Source organism: Chaetomium strumarium, assembly GCF_033439665.1.
Source record: "Chaetomium strumarium strain CBS 333.67 chromosome Unknown B0T15scaffold_2, whole genome shotgun sequence".
Classification (NCBI taxonomy): domain Eukaryota; kingdom Fungi; phylum Ascomycota; class Sordariomycetes; order Sordariales; family Chaetomiaceae; genus Chaetomium; species Chaetomium strumarium.
The window spans coordinates 4201796-4225341 of NW_026944430.1; the positions used below are offsets into that span (position 1 = coordinate 4201796).

At 55.5% G+C, this 23546-nt stretch overlaps 6 protein-coding genes across 6 annotated transcripts; 5 read left to right on the forward strand and 1 right to left on the reverse strand.

The window, feature by feature from the left end:
- Window positions 1-2020: 2020 nt before the first annotated feature.
- On the forward strand, window positions 2021-2599 carry B0T15DRAFT_509450 (uncharacterized protein; the record flags this gene model as incomplete). Its single annotated transcript, XM_062867785.1, has 1 exon — window positions 2021-2599. One exon carries the CDS (start codon window positions 2021-2023, stop codon window positions 2597-2599), a length of 579 nt encoding a protein of 192 aa, XP_062724837.1.
- Window positions 2600-3516: 917 nt separating this feature from the next.
- Window positions 3517-4837, reverse strand: B0T15DRAFT_573105 (cytochrome b5-like heme/steroid binding domain-containing protein). Its single transcript, XM_062870919.1, has 5 exons — window positions 4693-4837; window positions 4477-4616; window positions 4332-4366; window positions 4185-4242; window positions 3517-4081 (listed from the first exon to the last, which is right to left on the reverse strand). Exons 2-5 carry the CDS (start codon window positions 4565-4567, stop codon window positions 3900-3902), a joined length of 366 nt encoding a protein of 121 aa, XP_062724838.1. The 5' UTR covers window positions 4568-4616; window positions 4693-4837; the 3' UTR covers window positions 3517-3899.
- A 111-nt stretch (window positions 4838-4948) lies between these two features.
- Window positions 4949-6993, forward strand: B0T15DRAFT_128093 (uncharacterized protein). The gene is made up of 4 exons (XM_062861717.1): window positions 4949-5458; window positions 5535-6190; window positions 6257-6361; window positions 6423-6993. Exons 1-4 carry the CDS (start codon window positions 5112-5114, stop codon window positions 6797-6799), a joined length of 1485 nt encoding a protein of 494 aa, XP_062724839.1. The 5' UTR covers window positions 4949-5111; the 3' UTR covers window positions 6800-6993.
- Window positions 6994-12016: 5023 nt separating this feature from the next.
- On the forward strand, window positions 12017-12980 carry B0T15DRAFT_128129 (uncharacterized protein). Its single transcript, XM_062861718.1, has 3 exons — window positions 12017-12216; window positions 12277-12435; window positions 12496-12980. The coding sequence occupies exons 1-3, from the start codon at window positions 12103-12105 to the stop codon at window positions 12811-12813; spliced, it is 591 nt and encodes a 196-aa protein (XP_062724840.1). The 5' UTR covers window positions 12017-12102; the 3' UTR covers window positions 12814-12980.
- Window positions 12981-18083: 5103 nt separating this feature from the next.
- Window positions 18084-19472, forward strand: B0T15DRAFT_128168 (uncharacterized protein). The gene is made up of 3 exons (XM_062861719.1): window positions 18084-18411; window positions 18558-18760; window positions 18875-19472. The coding sequence occupies exons 1-3, from the start codon at window positions 18177-18179 to the stop codon at window positions 19070-19072; spliced, it is 636 nt and encodes a 211-aa protein (XP_062724841.1). The 5' UTR covers window positions 18084-18176; the 3' UTR covers window positions 19073-19472.
- A 1283-nt stretch (window positions 19473-20755) lies between these two features.
- On the forward strand, window positions 20756-23119 carry B0T15DRAFT_509455 (glycoside hydrolase family 16 protein; the record flags this gene model as incomplete). Its single annotated transcript, XM_062867786.1, has 2 exons — window positions 20756-21374; window positions 21447-23119. The coding sequence occupies 2 exons, from the start codon at window positions 20756-20758 to the stop codon at window positions 23117-23119; spliced, it is 2292 nt and encodes a 763-aa protein (XP_062724842.1).
- Between the last annotated feature and the right edge of the window lie 427 nt (window positions 23120-23546).

Here is a 23546-nt window from a genome sequence, read left to right on the forward strand (position 1 = left end):
TATTTCCGAACTCACGAGTTTGTACCGTTCTTGTAGTTTACATCAACTAAGAGCTACCTAGCCAATCACATCCCTGACCATAACCTGAAAAGCGCTCTCTCATCATTGTCACGAGCCAGCCAGTGGTCGTTCGAGTCAAGAGTCCACGATTGCGCTCTGCTAACTTGCAGTTCGAATTTGCCAGATGCAACACACAACACAGGTAGCAGCGGCTACCTGCAGCACCATCGCTCAGCCATTGCACAAGATTGCCTCAATTCAGTGTTCTCGGGTACAAGCGCGGGAACTGGAGACACAGCAAAGCACCCATCTGATTAGGGCGGAAAGAGCTGCTACTCTAGTTCAACCTTACTGTTCCATGTTCATCCGTCGCATGGATAGTAGGGAACATTGTTGCCGGGTTTCGACCTAGGACTCTGTCTGCATTCCGGACAATAGCTTTCTACTTCCCTTTCTTCGTATCTGTCTCCTTCTTGCTGTTCCAGGCACAACACCCCCAGGACATTGATATCGTCGCACCAACGCTAGTGTTCTCGAATGGGCTCGGCGAAAAGCTGTTGCCACGTCCTACTGTCATGCCCGGAGCTGCAGTGGCTTCTTGCTAGAATTGGAGCATGCATCTTTTGCGCGGAACCATGCGGCCGGTCCGGTCCCGCAGTTTCCGGGAGTGGCCCGACGCAAGCGCATACCTAGTTATCATCTCGAGACTGCAGGACATGCCGCGGCTTGTCAAGCGGACAACCCCCTTGTTGCAGTTCCCGGTGGCTTCAACCGGGCCCCTGGGATTGGATCTCGATCTGGCACCATGCAGCGGGCTGATCAAGAACAGCATGTTTGCTCAAGCCACCACCTATCTCGCAGGAGAACAGGTCACATCTCAACGGCAGCTCCCACAATTTCGCAGGCGCGGGTGATACACGTGTAGTTAACTGGCTTGCAGCTTCAGATCGGATCCTCGCCTCACATCTTCGCGGGACCCCGCAAGAGCCTCAGCCGCCCAGGGTCTGGCTGCTGGTTATCTCCGCGGCTAGGTTCTCTAGGTTCCTTTCTTCTTGAAGTTCTTCTTGAAGGCTCCTGTAGCGGACCGAAGCCAATGGACACATGGCTCTCGGCCCGGGCTGCTGACCCCATCTGGTCACAATGACATCGATATCGGCACCGGTTTGCTTTGCTTTGTGGACTCCGCGTGCCGCTTGATACATGTATGTACCTTACACAGCTCGCCAGCTGGCTGTGTAACGCGTCCCGCTTTGAGAACGAACAACGAGCTTTGACTCGATCGTCAGGAGATCCGTTGCTGTATCTCGGTCCACGAGTGGTCCTGTGAACAACCAATCTCGGCCGGCTTCTAGTTGGAATCTCCAGCGCTGTTTGCCTCAAGCTGCAGAATGATGCGCCGAGCGTGGAAAAGACCCCCTCGGGACTGCAAAGACAGCTGGCGGTCGTCATCAATGCCAGTTAGCTGCGAATAGGCACTCGTCCTCTTATGTACAAGGGATGATCTATCACTCCTGACCTGCTGGCAGCGGCCTGTCATGCTCCGTTTATCACAGCGGCCGTTCTTTTGCTTTGTATAGCGTCTCACATGAAGCACTGCTCGTCCCCACCTGATCTCCCCACGGCCGCCTTCGGTGCCGGCATGCAAGTGTCGACGGTAGGGTGTGATGCCCAGACCTGAATGGAAAACAAAGCACCGCTGGTGGTCTAGACGAAGATGGGTCATGGCGTTGATATCGACCAACTGTTGCCTCTAAGCATACTATATAAGGATCTCCTATGCAGCCATCGGTGGTACGGGCTGGATCCCTCTCCCACTCAAGCCATCCAACTTTTGAGCCTCATCAGATCTCTCTCGGCCTTCATCGTCCCCGAAGCCTCCCAAAACCGCCGCCCACGTCAACGCTCGGCCAGCCAACGCCATCGGTCCGGCATCCAGGCTGCTTCCAGCGACGGTCCCCGACCCCGAGAGACGAAACCGCAGACAGACAGACGCACATCACGCACCGTTTCTCGTCCAGCCATGTGCGAGTGGGAGGAATTCATCTTCAACTGTACCGACGCGCACTCCGAGTTACGCAAAAAGGCCAACTGCCACCGGGCCCGGAACCACCCGCGCGGCCGCTGCACATTTGTGCGGCGGCTTATGGCCATCTGGCCTCAGAACCGGCCATGCGAGAAGTGCACCGAGGCGCGGCGGCGGGCGTGGGAATGGCACGAGTTCCTCGCCGGGCCGGGGCAGAGCGTGCTCGCCGATCCGGCAGCGCTGAACGCCGCTTGGCAGGCCTTCGTTCAAGCTGCGAGTCTGAACGAAGAGCAGGCGGCCGCGGTGACGGAGGCTGTCTCGCAGGGCCACTGCCAGGCCAGGGCGACCAACACGTGGCAGCGCTATGTGCAGGAACAAGGCGGCCTGATTCAGACTCCGGAGCAGTTCGACCAGGAATGGCAGCGCTTTTGCCAAGAGCTGGGTCTGAACGAGGCGCAAGCGGCGGCGGTTTGGCGGGATTGCTATCCCCACGGTCCGCCTCAGTTCAACTTCGTCCCGCCCGAGGGTCAAGATCAGGTCAACTACTACGTCCAGGGCCAGGACCAAGGCCAGTAACGCCCATAGCAGCCTTGACAGCAGGCACTTCTCTTCCATCAACGCTGAGCATCCAGAACTAATATCCTTAGCAGGTAGTGCCGCCCTTCAGTGAGGCCGTAGAGTGGCCCATCCGGACATACGCAGACATAACATCAACAAAACCGGCGTTGCTTTGGGAAGCGAGGGTCAGGTGATAATCCGATTGAGGTCTTCGTCACAGGCTTGACGCGGGAATAGGGGGGAAGTAGCTTTAGGATACTTTAATACAATACTGGGTTGCTGCGGAGGATCCTGCCCGCGTTCGCTGAACCTAAAATACCGCTCGACGTCAATAATGCTGTCTAGGTAGCCACTAGTCTCTCTTCGACATGCTTCCACCATGTTCCTTAGTAGGCATCTGCGCTAAAGATTCGTCTTTACAAACAGTGTTTACACCCGATCCGACTTCCCTTCCTTATCCATCCCCTAGAAGATTTTCTGTTGTTCCTTCGAACATGAATGTCAAGCCTGTCTCGCCCATAGCCGGGAGATTATCTGCCCCGAGGATGCCATGTGTCGTGTGCCACAGACCCGGCGACATGCCGGGTACGGTTCGTGGGTACGTGCATGACGACAAGCGAACTAAGATCAGGATCGTTCTCCTCAGGAGAGGTCTCCATGTTCCTTCCTGCACGGGAGCGGCACTTAACAACAGCAGCTGGGGCGCGCAGCGAGGACTTCGCTAGTAGGGAAAACATATCGTGATATCAGACGACGGTTTCCGTGTTCAATCCAATGCCGGATATGGATGGGATGTTGTCTTTTCAGGTGGCAACATCCTGAAACGAAAGTGCTAGTGACCATGATATGGGATCGCCCCGGGACCTGGCAGTCGGTGAGAGACAGAGTTGAGAAGGACCGTGTTACCGTGTCACGGAGCACGTAACGGGGAGGGGTGGCAACTGCCGGCATTGATGGCTGGGTAGACACCCGGTAGGTACTCTTCCTTGTGACAGTACATGGCGGCATATGTTACCTCAAGCATCACAGGCCTCTCTACAACTCTCAAGCAACTCAGGGGTGTCCACCCAAGCCCCCAACAACGAGTCAACTGCCTCTGAACATTCACCCACATCATAGCCGCTGGCATGCAGCAAGAGTCAAATGACAAGAAGATCTTTTTTCCAAAATGGAAGAGGAAGTATCCATCACGGCTTAGAATCCCCTTCGTTTCCGGACGGATACTCCTCAAAATGTCGACGCACATTGCCCTCTGCCGTAAACACAACCACCCCCCTCCCCCACCCCAACACTCATATCCTGATTGAACCCCCTTTACTCACTCAAAGTTCGTAGCGCCCTCTACCCTCCCCACAACGTTATACCGCTTCGAGAAGAAGGTGACCCAGTCGTTCAGCGTCGACTTCTCCTTGTCGGGCAGGTCCTGCCACTCGGCGCTCACGTCCTCGGGCTTGGTCGACGTCTTGCCGAGGGCGCGCGAGGCATCCTTCCCGGCGAATACTTACAGAAATGTGTATTTAATATTGGGAGTGCTCTTTCTGAAGGGGGGTTTGATGGGCGAGGGGGGTGTGTGTCCGGTATATGAATGGAAGTGTTGACGTACCGTGGTATGCGCCGCCCGGCTGGTAGGCTTTGTTGCCTGTTACATCGTATACGATGCCCTGGTGACCGACCGGAAGGTCAACAGATTGCCCCGGGAGGGTGAGGGGGAGGGTTAAGCGTTGTTGATGGTCAGAAGGGTATATATTACCTTGATGGCGACGTAGCACTTCCCGCCGTCCTTTCCTGCAAAGCTCATTATCAGTTACGGTCTGTTGGGGACAGCGGGAGGACGGCCGAGGGCTCGTCCGAGGCTTAGACCCTGAATAGGTAGGTAGCTAGAAGACAGTCCATACCGTTCGCTTTGGCTAAGTCCTCAACAGAGATCGGGTCGTCCTTTGGGGAATCCAAATGGACAGGAACCTTCGGCTCGAATTTCCCAGCCATTATGGTTGCAGTCTACCTTAACCTAGAAGTAGAGGGGCTGTCTGGGGCTCTGGTCTCGTCTAAGTCAGTTTATCTCTGTTTTGGTGCCCGGGAGAAGTGGGAAATGAGCCCATCAGCAATCTCACCTCGACTTGACTGAAGTTCTGTCAATACTAATTGTATGTTATCACGCTAAAACGACTTGCAGCCGATAATCATGCCAAATCTCACTTGAGATGCTTTCTGGACCCTGCGAAGTGGTGGGGTCATCGTGAACCTCGGGAATGGAGGGGTCGACAGGGATGCACTGAACGTCTGAGCGCTGGGTCCGGGGCGGCAATGACGTGCAATTGCCCCTTTGGGGTGCTTGCCTGAGGCATCAAGTGCTATCGCTAAGCAATCGAAAGCTTGAGCTACAACTTGAACTATTTCCGCAATTGGACTTTTCTCTACGCACAGAGAACTCCCAGTCCAGAGCTTCCAGCACAGCTCTTCCCATCACTCGGGGTCACAGCATTGGTGATAACTATACACGGAATCAGGACGCTAGTTGCGGCAATTCACAATGCCCGTCCCAAGGGTTGCCGGCCTACGACCCCGACGATTCCCAATATCGCAACCACCACTCGTCCTGCGATCTGAACCCAGTCGATGCCGGTTCAAGCCATTGACGCTCGGCATGGTCCTTGCCGACGGCCAATGTCGTCGGAATTCTACATCGCCTCCGAACCAGAATGCAGAGGGGCCATCCAACCAGACAGGCCAGACACCCAAGCCGTCTCCATCACTCAGGCGCATGCTGTGGCAAGCCATCAGAGCCGACACACGCCGCGCTTGGTACGTGATCCGGAACACCAGTTTTAGAGAGGTCATGCGAAGGAACCCAGGGGAGGCTTTCTTCGCGATCGTGGCGTACGTGTCTCCGGCCCGGCCAGGCCCGACAGCCTACCCCGGGGCACCCCAAGGCTGATGATCTTGTCGCACACAGAGTGGTTGGCGCCGTTGTGATTCTCGGATACTGCATCCTCGTGTACTACACCTACTTCTACAGCCGGCAGTTCACACGATACCCGGAACCGGTGGCACAAGCCCTGCGGAAAGCACTCTACTTCAGCAACCACGACCCGGACCCACAGCGCGCGCTGAAATACTACAAGCAAGCCCTCGAGCTCTGCGACCAGGAAGGATTGGACCACTTCTCGGACGACGTCATGGGCATCAAGATTCAGGTGGCTGCATGGCTTGAGAAGATCGAGAGCTATGAGAACGCCATCACCGTGCTAGAGAATCTGCTAGGAGACTGCAAGCGCTGGGTCCAGGTTATGGAGAAGAGTGCTCGGGAGGGGACTCTGCCCAAGCTTGAGCCACCGCCACCTAAGGAGGGAGAGCCTGTCGTCCCCGGGCAGCCACTCGAGAGCTGGTGGGCTAAGAGAACCAGGATTCTGGCCAAGGCCATCAGCATCAGCGTCAAGCTCGCAAGTCTCTACTCGGACGAGCATGTCCTCGAACGAGAGCTGGCACATGAGCGGCTGGTGTGGGCGGTTGAGACTACCCTGCGGGAGATGCAGAGACGCGCCAAAGAAGGCTTGAAGGAAGGAGAAGGGGCTTGGATGAGCCCCGAAGAGATCGGTGGCAGTTTGGAGGGTGAGTAACTTGTGTTCTCCTTGCTTGTCCGTGCCTCAGGTCCGTGAGATTGACTTTACTCTACAGCACTAGCACAAAGCTACCAGGAGAAGAGCCAGCATCACTTGGCCCTTCCACTATTTTTCCAGGCCCTCAGGTTATGCGGCGACCCGTGCCATATGGCGATCCTGAGTAAGTCTCGCGTTACCTGGGATGTAGCCCTCCTCAACCAGCCTTGGGCTAACGTGAATAGTGAACAACATTTCAACCAGCTTTGCGGAGCATCCGCTCATTGCGCCTGGCGATGCCCCCGTCCATTCCATGATGGAGGAATCCAAGAGCTGGGTTTCGCCAGCGGAACAACGGGCGTCCTACCTCGCTGCTGCTCAGCGGTGGGCGCAGAACGCCATCCAGCACGCCTCCGGCCCGCAGGATGACAAGCGGACACCGGAATGCGATCAAGCTTGCGCTGTCTCGCTGTCCAACCTCGGTTCCGTGCTGGCATTGTTGGGCAAGACGAGTGAGGCGCGCGAGAAATATGAGCAGGCAATCGCTCTGAGCAAGAAGTTCGGCCTCGAGGATTATGCCGCCGAGGCCGACGCCAGGCTTCAGAGCCTTCCAAGGGCATGACGTCGACAACTCCCTGTTGTCAATGAATCCGCCGTGCCATTCATCCTCCGATGGCGGTGATGCCGAAACCAGCGAAAAGCGACTGCCTTGGACCAACCCCAAAGTTGCAGACCAAGACGCCGCAACCACGCTGTTTCTGACTGCGTCGAGCGGCTTCGCCGACGCGGTTCACCCGCTCACACAAACTTCCAGGACGGCTTCCGCCAATCCGCGAAGGTGGGTGACAAACCGTCCCCAGCCTGGAAAGGGAAACATGGCATAAGCTTCGCAATGCCGAAAAGGGCCATGCGAAGCGATTCCCGACGGACGCAACCCCGAGGCACGGCTACGGCATCTTGGGATGGATGCATCGTCGCGGCCTGGGAACGAATGACGACATGGTCAGACCATGCATTTCCCGAGCAAAATCCCAGCGAAGGCCGAGACCCGACAGGCGAGAGCGCGGTTGGCCGCCCGGCCAAACTTGGGAAGAAGGGGGGTAGTCTCAGATTGGGGAAGCCCAGGGTCGAGAGAAGGGAGGGGGCCAGCCAGAAAAATTGTTAGCCACACCGCTGCTTTCTCATTCGTGCCTTTTGGCAAAATCCCTGTCGACGCACGTGTTAAGCTGACCGGGAGGGTGTTGGCACCGTCGCCTACCCGCCCTCACACACACCTCAACTCTCCTACCACACTGCACTCAGTGACGAGACCTTCGAGACACATTACCATTTTGCAAACTCCGCGGAAATTCTGTTGTACATACCGTACCTACCATGTAGTAAATGAGACAGCCACCAATCATGTGATGGTCGGATGTCACCTTCACGATGCATTTCAATTTGCATGTCTTCCGGACACACCTCACTTCTTCCAATGAAAGTACTGTCGTACCGTAGTACCCTACATATCATGATCCGTGAGAAGCCATTTCGAAAAGATCAGCGCAGGGATGCGTTAGCCTCACCGTTTCCCTTCCCATTCTCGAAGCCCAACCGCACCATGCATCTTGAGAAATCCTGGTGCCTGGCTGCGGCTGCTTCCTTTTTAGCTGCAGCTGGACTATATTTGTTGTGTCGGTGTTGTAATGTGATGTGAGGGGTTGTGTTCTGTTGTGTTGGGGACTGGAGATGTGCTTTACCACTATGGCTCGAGCTAGTGGGATCTGCATAGTCTCTGTGCCTCCTATGGTCCATTGCTATTTTTGTGTAGAGATCGACCTATCTACACAGGAACATTATAAAGTTTCGTGTGCTGGAGATGTCCAATGTGACCCGGACCTGAATTCCGAACTATTCACTTGCATTTAGTGTATGTACATACATACACTAGAAGTTCAAGTTGTTTGATGGCGCCCGAGCTGCAACTGGAACTTCCAATCGAGGCCCCTCCTCCGACTTGGAAAGCCCGCTCGCTTAAAGTTAGATCCCCCGCTAGCGTAGGGTCTTCGGTCGTAAGTCGGGCGAGCTGTTGTGTAACCGTCGGGCTTAAAGCGGATTTAGTTAGTGGGGGTTGCAATTCCCGTTGCTCTCGGTGCATCTATCTGCGCATGTGCCAACGATAGCGGAGGGAACTGGATTTGAGCATCTGGCGTTACAGTAGATTGTAAAGCAGTCCCTTCCCAGCAACGGATGAATTCTGTTGCGTGTTGGGAAGACTCGGATGATCATCATGATGGAAGCTCCAGTTTGGAGAGCTTGGACCCCGGTTTCCGCATCGGAAACCATCAGAGCCCCTGATTGGCTGGAGACTATCAAATGGTCGCGTCTTGGCAGCAGGTTTAAGCTTAATTGTGTGGGCTTGGCACTAGTCTGGTACAGATTAGTAGTACCTAGGCAAGAAGAGGGCACCATACAATCAGGAAAGCGGATGGTATCAAGTGTGTTTTAACGATGATTGCCCCGGTGTGTCGGAGAACTTGCATTGTCACTCTCCCCGCTTGCGGGTTGATTTGTTCTCAGCTCCGGCCGATAGGATCTCGGGTGCATAATTTACCTGATTGGGCCTTACTGTGAGTCTATGAGTCCATGATACCTTGACAGGCTCGTTCCATGACCGGAGATCACTCCGAAAGACTTAGTCCTAGGACACCGGAACTTCGTATTTTCGGTTCTTGAACTCGGCATTGGCTCCCTTGTCGAGGTCTACTGTAATAAGGAAGGATGTGACGTTGCTGGGATTTGACGCGGCCCGTCTGCCCGCTTCCTTCGTCCGGATCGAAGCCCGGTGGAGTATGGATCTTGAGCCATCTTGCCAAGAGTACTTGATATCCTTCATGGCGTGTATCGCGGGTATCAGGCAGTCACCATAAGGTCCGTCTTGCTTAAGCTTATTCTATCCATCAGACTCTTGTGTCCGGCCGGCACATGTGTCACAGAGTTCATTCCCCAATCACATGCTTACTTGGCGTACATAGACCCGTGCAGGTCGAGGTAGGTTGGAATGCGGTTGCCTAAGGTACCGCGCATATCTACCGTGAAAGGCTTGAATAGGGACTTGTACTGCTGCTACCTGCCCAATAGGGAGGCGCTGAGCCAGCTCCTGACCTCTTCTGTGGACTTCACATTCGTTTCCTGGGTTTTTTTACATAGCGGTTTGTAAGAAGCCCTAGTGCCAGAGTCGAGCAGAAGAAACAATGAGCTTGTGTCTAGGGTTACGGCGCAGCGTCCGTATCAGGCGGGGATCTGGAGTTCAAGGTCCAGAGCCTAGAGACCTTCCGGCATGGCCTTTACTAGCTCCAGCATTGGTCAATGCGCGTCATTGAGCCGTAGTGTCTATCACGATTCCCAAACACTCTCGTCATTTGTTGTCATAGAGCTGACCCTTAGTGTTGGATATGGTAAGGTCAGCTCTCGGTCAGGTAGGCAAGTAATTTTGTTCCTGGATAAGGGTCCCGCAACACGTCCGGTATACGGGGATATGTGGGGCCCGCGGCGGGGAGCCCCGGTTCTGTGTGCAAGACACCTGTGGACCTGCCGAAACTGCATCCGGACATCCAATCAGTGCATTCCACACCTCGATGGACTGATGTACCAAATTATCTGATGGTGAGATGAGAAGCGGCTGCCAGGCATCAGCATTCTCTTACTTTCCTTGGTATATAGGCTAGCTGCTGTGGAGGCCGATGGCTAGGTCAGCACTTACAGAGGCACTTTGGAATCTTGGGACGGGCCCACCATGTTCGTTCGTTGGCATCTGGAGCCCTGCCGTTGAACCCCCGCGCTCTGCAGTCGTCACAATGGAACTTCTCTAGGTACTACATGCCCACTCGGATAAACGTTGTGTTACCGTTGAGTTGGACTTCCACATGGCACACGCCACAGCCACTCGCTAATCGAGCTCATCAAGGTTTGAAGCACAAGTTTCAATCGCGGGTGTTAAGCCGGCGCTGGACAAGTACCTATGTCGAAGCCATCCCTGGCGGTTGCGGCTTCGACGTCTGTATCTGTATTCGCCCTTATCCACATCTGGTAGTATATGTCTTGCATGCCACGGACGGGCGGCGGCAGAACCAAGAACGAGAACCACGAGGATGTTGGCGAATGAGAAGGTCGTTTATTCAGATGCCTTGAGATGGCGTCTTGTCGAATGCGGGGGCACCCTCCCGGTCAAGCCTTTGCCCCACCTTCCCGAGAACGAACGAGACAACTTCGGCGACTTATTATAGACAACATCACAGCACAGCGGATCGTGCTTGCCGAAATGCGCACGATGTAGCCACATGCATCATCGCTTGGTCCGACAGCTGACCGCTATGCATTTACAACGTGAGGAGATGCAGCTTCGAGTTTTTCCTATACTACCTACACTACTACCTCGCCGAACGATGCTCCGACGTCGCCAAATCTAACCCCGGTCGGGTCTGCCGATGCAGACGCGGGGTTCCACCTTCTTGGCGCCAGGACCGGCCGCTGCCCAAGTGGCAGTTGAATCTTGCGCCAAGACATGTATCTTCTGGTGCTAGTAGTATTGAAAAACAATTTGCCCACTTGAGAATTTTTTTGCGAATTGCACCGTACAACCTGCCAATCGACTGACTCGGTTTGCTCGGCTTGGGATGGCACAGCGAGTTGTTGACTCTCCCAGGTTATGGTCTTGCACAGCCATCTCCAGGTTGAATTGATCCGCAGAGCACCACCTATGTTAAAATGACCTGGGCAGCCGAGATGTCAGGGCACGAAAACGACTGGACCGTTCGTATAAGACCCTCGATATGTATAGGTACACCCCTCCCTTCCTGCCCCGGCTGGGGGTGTTTTGTCAGCTTGGAGAAATCCAGACCCCCGGCTCCCTATTGAATCTCCCGCCAACAGTGAAAACATTTCTCAGCCGAAGTCCCTTCAAGCTGGGACGTTTTGGCACATTCCGGGTCTAAATAACGCCCAGTAAGGCTTCGGCTGCGCCGTTCAGCCGCGTGGCTAATCGCCTTCTGGGCCACTCCTTTGATGTCTAATTGCTTGCTCTTCCATAATCTTTTCTGTTTACTCATCAACATGGCTGCGGTTCAACTTTAAACCTGACGTCACTGTCCGGAAGGATCGTGAGGGTTTGAGTATCTTTTCGTGTTAGACAGCGCGTCGAAACCGGGCATTTCAACAAGCGAGCTCGGATTGAATCCGGCGTCCTGTCGGCCTAGGGAAGACATTGACTCGGGCCAGAGTATTATCGGCACAGAGCAGCCAATACCGGAGTCCCGAGAATAGACCGCACCGGGGGGGTGGGGGTGTGTACCAGGAAACCCCCCAAAGCGACGGGCGCTCTGTTCTATTCTCACTAAACCTAGTGTAGATCTCGTGGACGCAAACCTGCCCGGCAAGAGGCGGATGTCGGAGCGGATGTGCGGTAGAGGGATGTATCGTTCAGGTTACATACGTCCTGTCTGCGGACTTATGCGGGTTTGAGGTACGTACCCTCTCGTCAACGAACCCCCTGCGGCCGCCTCTCCTCAGCCATCGTGATCCATGTATGCGCGGTTCTGGGACGCATGCTATGCCAAGCCCATACCCGTTGAGAGGGTGGGAGCTCTCCGATCTCGAGGGCATGGCGTCCCCCCTGCTTCCTCTCCATCCATACCAGTGGAGCCGTACCTCACCCTACAGCCTTAGCCTTCATGGGCGATGCTGGAGTAGCATGTACGGTGATCGACACATATAAGGATGGGCTCCCGGGGGCGCAGCTGGGGAACAAGCTCCTGTTCCCACCTCCTTGCCTCATGATCAACAGCCCTCACTAGCACGGCGGATATATCTCAACCAGTCTTTTCGAGGATACATCACTGCTCTTATACATCGCCAGCCTCTCCATCAGTCTCCCCACCCAGTCAAACCATGGAAGATCTCGGGAACTTCGTCGACTTTCCGTCGCCGCCGCACTCACTGTATTACGCTTACGGAGACTCGGAGCCACATGCGTCAGAGTTCCAGAGCCCTAGCGACTCTGTGGTGAGTTCTTGCAAGTCGCGAAATTCCGGAGGCAGCACTCACTAATACCCGTGGCTCTAGTATGACACCACATCAGCGGCAGAGAGCGGCATCTCGAGCCGGTACCCCAGCCCCGGTCACGAGGAAGGCGACTCTTCGGAATCCACACAACAACAAAAGCCCGCGGCAAAGAGGAAACGGGAGAACCGCTACAAGAATGCGCCTCCGGCCGTCCTGTCGGTGCGTAGCCTTCTGACGAAAACGTTGTACAAACTCCAGCAAACTAACACATTCTCGCAGCGGCGGAGAGCCCAGAACCGCGCATCGCAGAGAGCATACCGTGAGCGGAAGGACCAGAGGATAAAAGACCTCGAGCAGATGCTCAACGACGCCAAGCAACGCAACGACGTGCTCAGCCAGGCCTACGCGGCGCTCCACGCCGAGTACGCGGCGCTCAAGGCATCGCAAGCAAGCGAACCGAGCCCGAGTTACTCGCAGCGATACGACCTCCAAACATACAGCGGCGGTGGCCCCAGCATGGGCCTACCAGCCGGTGCCGACAGCCTCGACATGGACATGTTTGTGTACCACGATATGAGCACGACATATTCGCTTTGAGACCAGAAGAGATTGCGCGCAAATTTAGCCTCTCCGCTGTTTCAAACGCGCGATCAAGACAGCGGTTGACGCCAGCCACTTCCTCACGTATCTGAGGACAAAAGTCCACTGCGCCATGAGCCACCCCAAAGGATCTGACGCAGAAGCAGTTGGCAAACTGCAACCTAGACGATGAAATCCCGCGCTGGGACACACTTAGCGCGAATCACCGTGCCAGGGACAGATGAGGATAGAATTCACGAACAAGATGGGGCGGGGTCAAAGGACGGAGCTACCGAACTGGGACAGGCGTTACCCGGGAAATCCGGGTTGCACATAAGTACTACCTACTTACATGGCCGCGGGACCAGACAGAGACAGACTTTTTGGTGATTGGGAAAACTTTAACATCCCATCGCGCAACTCCGGTCTTCGGAAGCTGAACGGGAGCGGCGACAGACAGAACGAGCCCTTGCGGGACGGAAGACGCACCTCGGTCGGTCGGCTAATGAGGGCGCCGCGTTACATTACAGCGCGTGGGAACAAACGGAGGCTGGCTGGGAAATCTAGAAACGGCATCGGACGGGTTCAGTCGGCTCAAAGCTGCCCGGGGCGTTCATTGGGAGTAATCTAGGATTTTGTCGTCTGTCGTTTGCGAGCAGGGTTTGGTTTCAGCTTGTGGTTTCGATGGTTGGCTCATGGGCTTATTAAGAGGGGGAATACTATACCATTTGGATCGGATATGACTCGAGACGTAATGATACTTCTTATCATGACAGTATAGTCTACGGCTGAACATCTACACTCTTATACCTTCCCGGCCGGGCTCTTCTCGGGAAATCCAAGGTGATGTATTACTAGTCTGTTGATTCTTGAGAGTAATTCTTCGGATGGACCAGTTGGCGCAGGGTGCTACTAGTACTTCCTGGGACAGTAGAGGTAGATATCTAGGAAGTGTTCGAAATCGAACGGGGAAGTGAGAGCGACCATCTTCCCACTCGTTTTGCCTAGGACGTCTACTACTCTGTCGAAAAGGGATTCCAGAAAGGCCAAACATTTCAGCGGTTATCTGGATGAGGATCTGGAACTTCCGGGAATCATCCAGACCAGTTCATGCCCTGTTTACGACAACAACCACAACTCTTGCTTCATGCAAGATGACAAGACATGGACCTTCAGGATCTCGACTTCGTCGATCAACCCGGCCACTTCCCGGCGTCAGCACCTCCCAACAAACTCTACGCATTGTTGCTCAACACATCTTACCCAACAAAAAAAAAGAAAAATAACCCAATCGAAGCGTACCTGGGTGCCTCTACCTCGGTACCCGTGATCACTGCTCTATGAGTGCTGTCGCCACTGCGAATGGTGTAACGGAAACAAATACATATTTGATGATTCGAACCGGTGGCGAAGGTTTGAAAAATGCGGTTCTTTGAGTCTGTAGACCCCATAGGACAGTACTAGAGCGAGCACTAGGGGCTACTAACCCTCGCTACTACCAACATGCTCGGTCTAGCCACTTTCGACCACAGCGCGCGCCCGGTAGTGCAGTGGCACACCACGGCCTACGCGGGACTCACAGATTAAAATACTAGCATTCACTCACAGGTTATTACGTATATCCGTAAGTACGGTCAAGTACCGACAGAGTAGCAGAGCAAGATATCATCCAAGCCACGGCATCGGAGGCCGCACGAACCCACGGGGTTGATACCTTATGTTGCCGGTGTTGGTGATGGGCCACAGTCATGTGCCCTGGAGCCCCTGAATTCTGCTTGTGTGGACCAAACCCCTGGTCCGCGCAACAATGGTCAGGCTTCCGTACGGATGTTAAAGTTATTTCCGGAACTTCAATGTCTCCGAGCGATACTGATCAGTCAAATGTGTAGGTATACATATCATGTGGGACTCAGCGGGCCCTTTAGGATGTATTGTACCCTAATCGGAGTTCACATGTCCGGAGTTTGGAACTTTCCGGAGCTAAGGCCGCCCAATCGTGCAACTTTGCCATGCTCCCCCTTGGTCCCAGTCCCGTCGCTTCAATATACCGTCCTGGGTTGTGTGGTAGGGGGTTTGAGGAAGGTGATGGTTGGCCCAGGCAAGCAGCAAAATGTAAGTAAGCACGATATTCTCACCTAAGAATCAGCCCAGGGTATTGTACCACGGGCAGGTATGCTCTGACATGAGCTGATCGGCCGCCGCTCGGTTATCTCAACATCCGCCCCGTAAATACGGCAAATCCCTTTTGGATCGGTGGCGGGAACGGCGTGTAGCCGACTGTCTCGGCGGCTTTAGATTCGACTCGTTTAGGTATTTCTACCAAACTAGGTAGGTAAGGTAGGGAGTTGCGTGAATCTGATAGCGAGCATGTTCCATCATGTTGTGGTCTGCAGCTAAGATCGTCTCTAAATAAAAGTGAACAGCAGCTAGAATAACCTAAACCTCCTCACTCGTGGGCGTCCCATGCTGTGTGTGGTGCATCCAGCAAAGTAATGGCGGGCTTCAAGAGGTTCGGGTGTACAGTACATACCAGGTACCTACTAGGAACTCCAAAGAAGCAATAACGTGCTCGGCCAATGAGGCCTACAACTTGGTATTCGTTCTCTGTATGTGATTTACCCTCACCCCACATCTACACGGCCCTTTCTTAAGAATAGTAGTCTGATAGCAGGCTATAAAGATCAGTGCACTCCAAAACCCAACCCATTTGCCTTCACCACCGAATGCCGCATCATCCAGTCTACCGTAAGGCAGACACTCTTTTACAAAGACCCCAAAAACCACGAAATAGAACCTCAAATGCCTACTTCAACACAACATCCCTCCAAAACGCCCAAAAGAAAACTCCATGAAAACAACCAAGATTACCACATCCCTGCGTAAAACAACCCCCCACCCCCCAACTCATGCCCTCATGTCCTCGCTCCAATCTCACGACCATGACAGAGCGACCCCGGGGGGGAGGGGGGGGGGGGGGTTAGGACTGGCCGGCCACACAGGAAAACTCCCCTCGAAAAGCTCCAGGGAAACCAAGACTGCTCGTCCAACACTACCCAAAATCTTTCCAGACCGGACTTTGTTGGTATCCATTCGTATAGACGCCCTTGGGAAGCCGCGAGGAAAGTGTCTGTGGAAGGGGGACTTCGGGGCTTGGACCAGGTACTGTACTGTACATCGTGCAATCGTCGGAGATAGTATTTATGTGTATCGGAATCTCGATGGGTTACGGAAGGGGTTGTTGATGGTGGTGCTGTTATTTGCTGTGGATGGTGCCTGAGGGGTAGGCACTTATTATCGCCCCGGGTTGTAGGACCGAGCAGAGAGAGAGAAGACGGGGGATTGCTGGTGCTAAGGGGTTGGGTTGTGGCGTGGTGTGGTGCGTGCCGGTTCACTAACTAAGGTATGAGGGGGGGTTGACCGTAGTCTCCTCTGATAATATTGTGCTTGGGTGGTCATTCTGCTGTTGCTGATGCTGCTTGGCAACGTTAGCATCCGTTCCTTCTTCCTCTTCTCCTCTTCTTCTTCCCCACAACCTAAGCAGTGGTCTGGTTGAGTAGTACTAGTAGTATGTACAATACATACCAGGCACCGGGCCACAGACAGCAACAACAGGAGACCATGGGTTGTTTGTTGTTGTTGTTGCTGTTGTTGTTGTTGTTGCTGTTGTTGTTGTTGTTGCTGTTGTTGTTGTTGTTGCTGTTGTTGTTGTTGTTGCTGTTGTTGCTGTTGTTGTTGCTGCTGTTGTTTCTCTATGCCAGCCAGACTTTATGAACTCGGCGCATCAATAGACGGCGTCAGTCTCGACGGCGAGGCTGGCCACTCTGGGAAGAAGGCGTCATCACGGGCGGCAAGTTTCCTTCGGCAGATGACCCGGCGAGTCTGTGCCAACTCGCCGCCTCGTTTTCCGTACCACTTCAGCCCGGCGGGCAGCCGGCTCGTGGAGCGAATAGGGGGAGAGGAGAACATGTTTCGTCCGACTTGTAGATTTTGTGTGTCGCCTTCTCTGTGTGTTTGTGTGTGTGTACCGAGAAAGCTCGAAGATCGAGGGGGGCACAACGGGATGGGGAGGATGGGAGGATGGTAGGGCTGCAGCGAGATGCGATGCGAGGCGCAATGCCGTGTTTGGACATACCGTCCCGGCCTTTATTAAAGAGAGACTCCTACACACCGGCAGTGTGTCACATAATCCTCTGGGTCGACTTATCTACTCGGCGGTGGGCAGCGTCGTTGCTGAATCAGCTGCGTCTTACATCCCCACTTGACCAAGGTATAGCCTACGAGGCGGCGGAACAGACCATTCAGAAACCGGCCGTGTAACTTTCTATGCAGCCGTTTGTCGATTAGGCCAGGAAATCTTGCTATAAAACACTCGGAGTTGTCTTGGCGCCGCTGATGTGAGGAGGACTCGGAGTCATTGGATATTGCCAGGTCATCGCGCTTTTCGGGCCGCTGCATGTCAGCATGGCGGCGTCAGCATTCAACTACGGTGAGGACAGAGATCGGACCCAATCACAAATGCCTAGGTACCTTAAGCAGTTCTTCCCTAATAACTCGGAGTTCGGCACGCATCCGTGTTGAATGTTGAATAGCGCTTCCGGCCCGGACTGATCGCCGCCAAAATTTCTCCACAGTCCCGGACAGTGACTAGTAGCTCCGGACGGGCAGTCTTCCGCTTGCCGAGAACGTGGACCGGCTCGGCATTGCGGCGGGGCCTCGAAGTTCGCCTGGCGAGACCGAAAGTGGATTGCTGTTCGCGAGGGCCGAGGCACAGAATGGTATGCTGGCTAAATGACCAGCATCAAGAATCCCGCGCTGCCACTGGTTCAACGCTACTTACTGTCAATTTACCCAAACACCCGATCCCTCTCGAGCCGCGTTTCTTTAATATGGGAATCTGCCCCCCAAGGGCGGAAACGATGAGGGGAAAGGTTTCAGTCCCTGACTCTGGCGCTGCATTCCAGGCGGTGGTGGAGGGGTTCGGGGGAGGAATGCTGCACTCAACTATGTTATATGGACAGATAGGTAATCTCTGCCCTTCCCATATACCGAGCACCGGAGCCCCGTCCCATGACCAGCATACATCGCTGCCCCTTTGCTGCGTCCTGTGCGATCGCATGCCGTTGGTGGTGGATTTGCAGGCCCGGCCCGGTGAACCAACTACGACTCAAAGAGTAATACGTCGATCAGCAGCTTGACCAACATTCAGTGCAACCCTCCCTCCCAGGTCTAATCAACCGGCAACACGGCATATACAGATAGTAGAGATCACGCGTTGTTGGAGGACGCAGCGCGCTCCTGGACAGGAAGACTTTCTTCCTCCCCCGCTCCCTGAGGCAACGAAGCATGCGGTACCGCCTAGCGCAGCAGCGACACGAGCGAGAATGAAGAAGCCCAGCAGCTTGGTACTACTAGTCGCTATCATTTTTGCAGCTGCTGGCCGGTCCGCGGCCGAGTTCACCAACTCCTTCGACGACATCGCGAGAGGGTCGAACGTGACACTGACCTGGGGCGGCGTGCAGCCTCAACAATATCCGCTGTGCATCGCGGCACAGTTGATTGAAAGGGAAAAGGGCGGGGACGGGTTCAGCGCGAATGCGTATCGCGTGAATATCACGAGTATGTGTTTCTCTCCGCCCCTGAGCACCTGCCCCGAGCGGAACTTTGGGAACATCCCTTCCTCCCTTCCTTCCTTCAAGAAGGCAATGGGCCGGGACTCTCCCGAAGAATAAAAAGAGACAGCGTTCTAATGAAGAGAGAGGTAGCTGGTGCCAGCGGCACAGCGCATGTTTGGACCGGCGCCCCCTACCCGCTTCCGTGGGTGGCCGACGGGCTGTATCAGCTGGAGCTGAGGCCGATGGGCTGGACCGGCGGGGACGCCCCGGTGCTTGGCAGGTCTCCCTTCTTTACGATACTATCATCGGACTCGGACGGCGGCGTGGTGGGGCCGGCTCCTTCGGCATCTGCGGTAAGCCACCTATCCCGGGATCTGCCGCCCTTCTTTCCCTGGCATGTAGTGTACGCGCTGTGAGAAGAGGAGAGAAAGAGATGGCTGACATTCGGGTAAATTTCCCGGCCACAGCAAGCGACACCCGCGGAGTCCCGGGGCGGTGATGATGCATCGCATATAAACAAGCCAGTGGCGATTGGGCTAGGAGTGGCCATTGGAGTGCCTTCCATAGCGGCATTGGTGGTCGTGGGCTGGTGTTTCCGAAGACGGCAGCGCAGGGCTGTCCTGGAGAAGACTCGCTTGAAAAGAGCTGATTTTGTTATCACCTGACGGAGACGGGGGCGGCTATCGGAAAGTGAGAAATATAGAAGTGGAAAGCAGGAGAACTTTTCTGTGCCGTGCTGTGCCCTTGGTGCTACCCAGTGATGGAAAGAATTTCTCCCGTCGGACTGTGGGATCATGTCGAATTTGCGGAACGCGAGATTATGTGATGCATTGACGTGGCGATGCAGAGTCACCAAGCCGAGAAAAGGGCGGTAGGCAGCCAAAGGGGGATTCGCTGGGAAGGACCTATCCGGCGAGTCCTCCTCGAGTTGGACGAGTCCCAAATAACACCTCCAAATTCTTTATCCACTCATCCATCACGTTAGCATTTGCATTGGAAAAAAGGGCAACTTCACCTGATCGTCGTCCAGCATTTTAGTTATCAGATTCCTGGGTTCTGGGACTAGAGGATCGATGGTGGTCCAGACTATGGGATTGTCGGTGGGGAGGATTTTAACTTTTCCTCCACCACGTTCTGCCTGATCCCCCTTTGGGCAATGATCCGTCTGATTTTCACGCGGCTCAATTGGCCTTCCCCTGTCGCGGATCTGAGGTTCTGGAAGGAGCAACCGAACAACTGCCACAGATGCCGTGAGACATTTCCTTACCGTTGGACCGCATCTTGCCACCTCAACCCAGAAAAAAAAAGAAAAAACTACTACTAGTAGAGAAAAATGTGCAGATTCAGGCACAACCCGAGAGACCTCATCACCAATCGACACTCTTCCGTTTCATGACAGGAACCCACACCGGGGCTGTGTGGCGCTGCTGTTCCTGCATTTCGGACCCACAACCCGCGTTGATGGATGCTCCGGGTTGCTCGGATGAACCCTTGGCCAAGGCCGCACGACTGGCCTTGGCCACACGACTCTGACACGGACTCGTTCGCCAGTTACCTACCGTTCCTCTGCTTCCCCTCACAGAAGACGACGACGAGGGGATACTTACTAGGCACCGGAAGCCCCGCGTTCTGTCTCCTCCAGACCTTCGGACGGGTCAAGAAAGTCCAAGCTAAGGCCTACCAGTTCCAAACTATTTTGGGGTCCAGCTCGAAGGCTATTGTTTGCATGTGGGGGGCGGGCGCGCATAATGGTGGAGACAATGGTTGGAATTCAAAGGGTGAAGGGTCCGCTGGACACAAGTTCCGCGCCGACGTCTTGCACCCACTCTCGCATCTCTCAACCAATGGGGACCAGTCTCCCTTTTCATCCAGCCGTTAAACGCGCCGGGTCAAACCCTTGCCAGCCAAGGCCCGGAACGAATCTGGACTTTGGAGCCGCCGACGTTGATGGCTCGTAGGAACGTGAGTGGGACTATTGGCTCGCAAACCGGGTTTGGGCTCCTCTTCTGGCGGTGGGCTAGCCCTGACGCTAGGCTGTCCACGATGCTGCCATGTGGTGTTTTTTAGACCGAGCTGAACGGCACGGATCCAAGGGGTGCCATCCGCGGCTCCCCTATGTGTAAGGTATGTATGTAAAAGGCCCCCTGATGCCACCGCTATGAGAGCCCCTTCTCTCTCTCTTGAAGCCTGATGCTTCTCCTTGTCGAGTCGTCCACGCTGCCTATTCAGCGAGACCAGAGCATTCTTTTTGCTCGTCCCTTGACGTACCGCACGTCGATCCGGTCCTTACTGCCCACCAGTCACTCTTTACTCTTGTAGTAATACCTCTCTCTCTCTACTACTTGACCATGGCTCCCTCCGTCGTCCGGCTGGGCGCGGCTGCCCTGGCCTGTGCCTCGGGCGCCGTTGCCAAGTCATACAAGCTTTCGGAGGCGTACACGCCGTCCAACTTCTTCGACAAGTTCAACTTCTTCAGCGGCACCGACCCCAACCGCGGCTTCGTCAAGTACCAGGCCAAAGAGTCCGCCAGTGACCTCGGTCTCATCAAGACGGGGCAAAACGACGTCACCGTGGGCGTCCAGGCGTCCGGCAACGAGCAAGACGGGCGCCGCAGTGTCAGGCTGGAGAGCGTCAACACGTACAACTCGGGCCTCTTCATTGCCGACTTCGCCCACTTCCCTGCTGCGGCGTGCGGTGCCTGGCCGGCCTTCTGGATGGTCGGCCCCAGCTGGCCGAGAGACGGCGAGATAGACATCTACGAGGGCTGGAACTTGAACACGAAGAACAAGATCGTGGCCCACACGGATGATCCCGCATCGGTCGGTGTCTGCACCATCTCGCCGGGCGACTTCTCCAGCACCATGTCGTATCCCAACTGCTGGAACGCTGCCCCGGGCCAGCCGGGGAACACGGGCTGCGCCGTCGAGGAGACCAATGGCCTGTACGGGAACGCGAACGGTGGTGTCTGTAAGCACTTAGTCACCCTACATGTAGGAGCTCAATTTGCCCGAGGGAATAACTGACGAGTGGGCCTGGTAGACGCTTTCGAGTGGACGGAGGATGCGATCAAGGTTTGGAGTTGGTCGCATGACACCGTCCCTGATGACATCGCGAAGGGCAAGCCCAACCCCAGCAGTTGGAAGTCCCCCCGATTCGCCGCGGGTGGCAAGACCTGCGACGTCAAGCGTGCCTTCAACAACATGCGCATGGTGCTGAACATCAACTTCTGCGGTGATGCGGCCGGCAACACCTGGGGCGAGACGTGCAAGGCGTCGACCAAGGTTGATGAGTGCTACACCTATGTGCAGTGGAACCCCGACGCCTACAAGGAGACCTACTGGAAGGTCAAGAGCATCAACGTGTACCAGCTTGGCGACGACAGCACGAGCTCGAGCTCGACCTCGACCACGTCCAGCACGTCGAGCACCTCTGCCATCGAGAGCTCCACGAGCACCACGACCACTGAGACGACAACCAGCGCTGCTGCCACCACCGAGAGCTCGAGCAGCTCTGAGGCCGCCTCCAGCACTTCGAGCACTGAGACTTCTACCACCGTCGCCTCCGCAACCGAAACTACCACTTCGACCGGCTCCGAGACCGAGACCGTGACCACCACTGCTTCCGAGTCTGCCACGGAGACGGTCACACAGACGGCAACGGAGACCGAGACCGAGACCGATTGCCCGGATGATGAGGAGCCTACCGCGACAGCCAGCCTGACCGCCACGCAGACAGCCACGGTGACCACTGCTTCCGCGACTGCCACCGAGACGGCCACCGAGACCGAGAGCGACTGCCCCGACGATCTCGAGACATCCACCACGGCCTCGACGACTGCCACTGCCACGGAGACGGCCACGGAGACGGCCGCCCCGACCGGCACCACCAGCACGAGCGCCACGGAGAGCTTCACCACGTCGACCATCTACACAACAAGCACCTACACCATCACGTCGTGCGCGGCCACGGTGACGGACTGCCCGGGCAAGATCGGCCAGGTGACGACCGAGACCATCGCCATCTCCACCACCGTGTGCCCCGTGAAGACGACGCCGTCGACCTCCTCGTCTCTCCCGCCCGCCGGCGGCTGGACCACCTCCACCGTCTACTCGACCCGCACCTACACCATTACGTCGTGCGCGCCCACCGTCACCAACTGCCCGGGCAAGATCGGCCAGGTCACGACCGAGGTCGTGCCCGTCGGCACCACCGTCTGCCCCGTCGAGTCGTCGTCGCCTTCCGCCAGCGCTCCGGCGCCTGGTGGTAACGGTGGCGGTAGTGGTAGCAGTCCTTCGGAGGGCGTCACCACCACGCTGCGCACCTTCACTACCATCTCCAAGACGACTACGTCCACCACCGCCGTCGTCGTCGTGCCTACTACTACCGGTGGCAGCGGCAGCGGCAGTGACAGCAGCGTGGTTGTCGCTCCCTCTGCCTCTGCCTCTGCCTCTGCCTCTGTCTCTGTCCCCCCTGTTGCCGTACCCAGCAGTGCTCCTCCCGTCGTAGTGGGCGGCGGCAACGGCACCGAGTCGATCAAGCCGACCGTCGTGGTCCCGCCCATCGAGATCTCCACGACCCGGGTGCCGGTCGGCCCCACCAGCACGACGGCGCGTGTGCCTGTGGTGGTTGCGGGCGGGTCGAAGGTTGCTGGTGGGACCAGCGGGCTGTTGGTGGCGGTGGTTTTGGGTGCTGTGGCTGCGTTTGTGATGTAATGTAATGGTTGGTTTTTTTGGGTGAATTCTTCTGGGGTGGATTGTTTTTTATGATAATATGAAGTATAGAGCTTCTTTTTTTCTATTCCGTTGGGTTTTGAAGTAGAGCGATTCTGGGTGTGTATGTGTGCCTGAATATACCTACCTTTCTGGATCTGCTTTGAGTTGTGTAAACGTGTGACCGAAGTGCTTTCCACGTTGTTGTTCTTGCTCCGATGTCGATCAGGGACTGGACTCCTCGATGTGGGTACATAATATGGGTTAGGGTTATCTGAGATTCAGCCCAGAAGCACATGCTTGCTTGCAAGGGCACCAATCGGTTGGACCCATGACTTCATCCCACCGCATGAATGAACACCTCAACTCCACGGGAAGCACGGAACTTGTGTCCTCACCAACATCACCACATTGTATGCGTCGCAACTGA

What these genes read in the sequence shown, in the direction of transcription:
- B0T15DRAFT_573105 (XM_062870919.1), bottom strand. Translation starts at nt 4,567, where the DNA reads ATGGCTGGGAAATTCGAGCCGAAGGTTCCTGTCCATTTGGATTCCCCA. An exon ending in GGACTTAGCCAAAGCGAACG is followed by an intron (nt 4,367 to 4,476) that starts GTATGGACTGTC and finishes TGAGCTTTGCAG; the next exon opens with GAAAGGACGGCGGGAAGTGC. An exon ending in GCCGGGCGGCGCATACCACG is followed by an intron (nt 4,082 to 4,184) that starts GTACGTCAACAC and finishes CATTTCTGTAAG; the next exon opens with TATTCGCCGGGAAGGATGCC.
- B0T15DRAFT_128093 (XM_062861717.1), top strand. Translation starts at nt 5,112, where the DNA reads ATGCCCGTCCCAAGGGTTGCCGGCCTACGACCCCGACGATTCCCAATA. An exon ending in GATCGGTGGCAGTTTGGAGG is followed by an intron (nt 6,191 to 6,256) that starts GTGAGTAACTTG and finishes TTTACTCTACAG; the next exon opens with CACTAGCACAAAGCTACCAG. An exon ending in GTGCCATATGGCGATCCTGA is followed by an intron (nt 6,362 to 6,422) that starts GTAAGTCTCGCG and finishes TAACGTGAATAG; the next exon opens with TGAACAACATTTCAACCAGC.
- B0T15DRAFT_128129 (XM_062861718.1), top strand. Translation starts at nt 12,103, where the DNA reads ATGGAAGATCTCGGGAACTTCGTCGACTTTCCGTCGCCGCCGCACTCA. An exon ending in AGAGCCCTAGCGACTCTGTG is followed by an intron (nt 12,217 to 12,276) that starts GTGAGTTCTTGC and finishes CCGTGGCTCTAG; the next exon opens with TATGACACCACATCAGCGGC. An exon ending in CGCCTCCGGCCGTCCTGTCG is followed by an intron (nt 12,436 to 12,495) that starts GTGCGTAGCCTT and finishes ACATTCTCGCAG; the next exon opens with CGGCGGAGAGCCCAGAACCG.
- B0T15DRAFT_128168 (XM_062861719.1), top strand. Translation starts at nt 18,177, where the DNA reads ATGAAGAAGCCCAGCAGCTTGGTACTACTAGTCGCTATCATTTTTGCA. An exon ending in GTATCGCGTGAATATCACGA is followed by an intron (nt 18,412 to 18,557) that starts GTATGTGTTTCT and finishes AGAGAGAGGTAG; the next exon opens with CTGGTGCCAGCGGCACAGCG. An exon ending in CGGCTCCTTCGGCATCTGCG is followed by an intron (nt 18,761 to 18,874) that starts GTAAGCCACCTA and finishes TCCCGGCCACAG; the next exon opens with CAAGCGACACCCGCGGAGTC.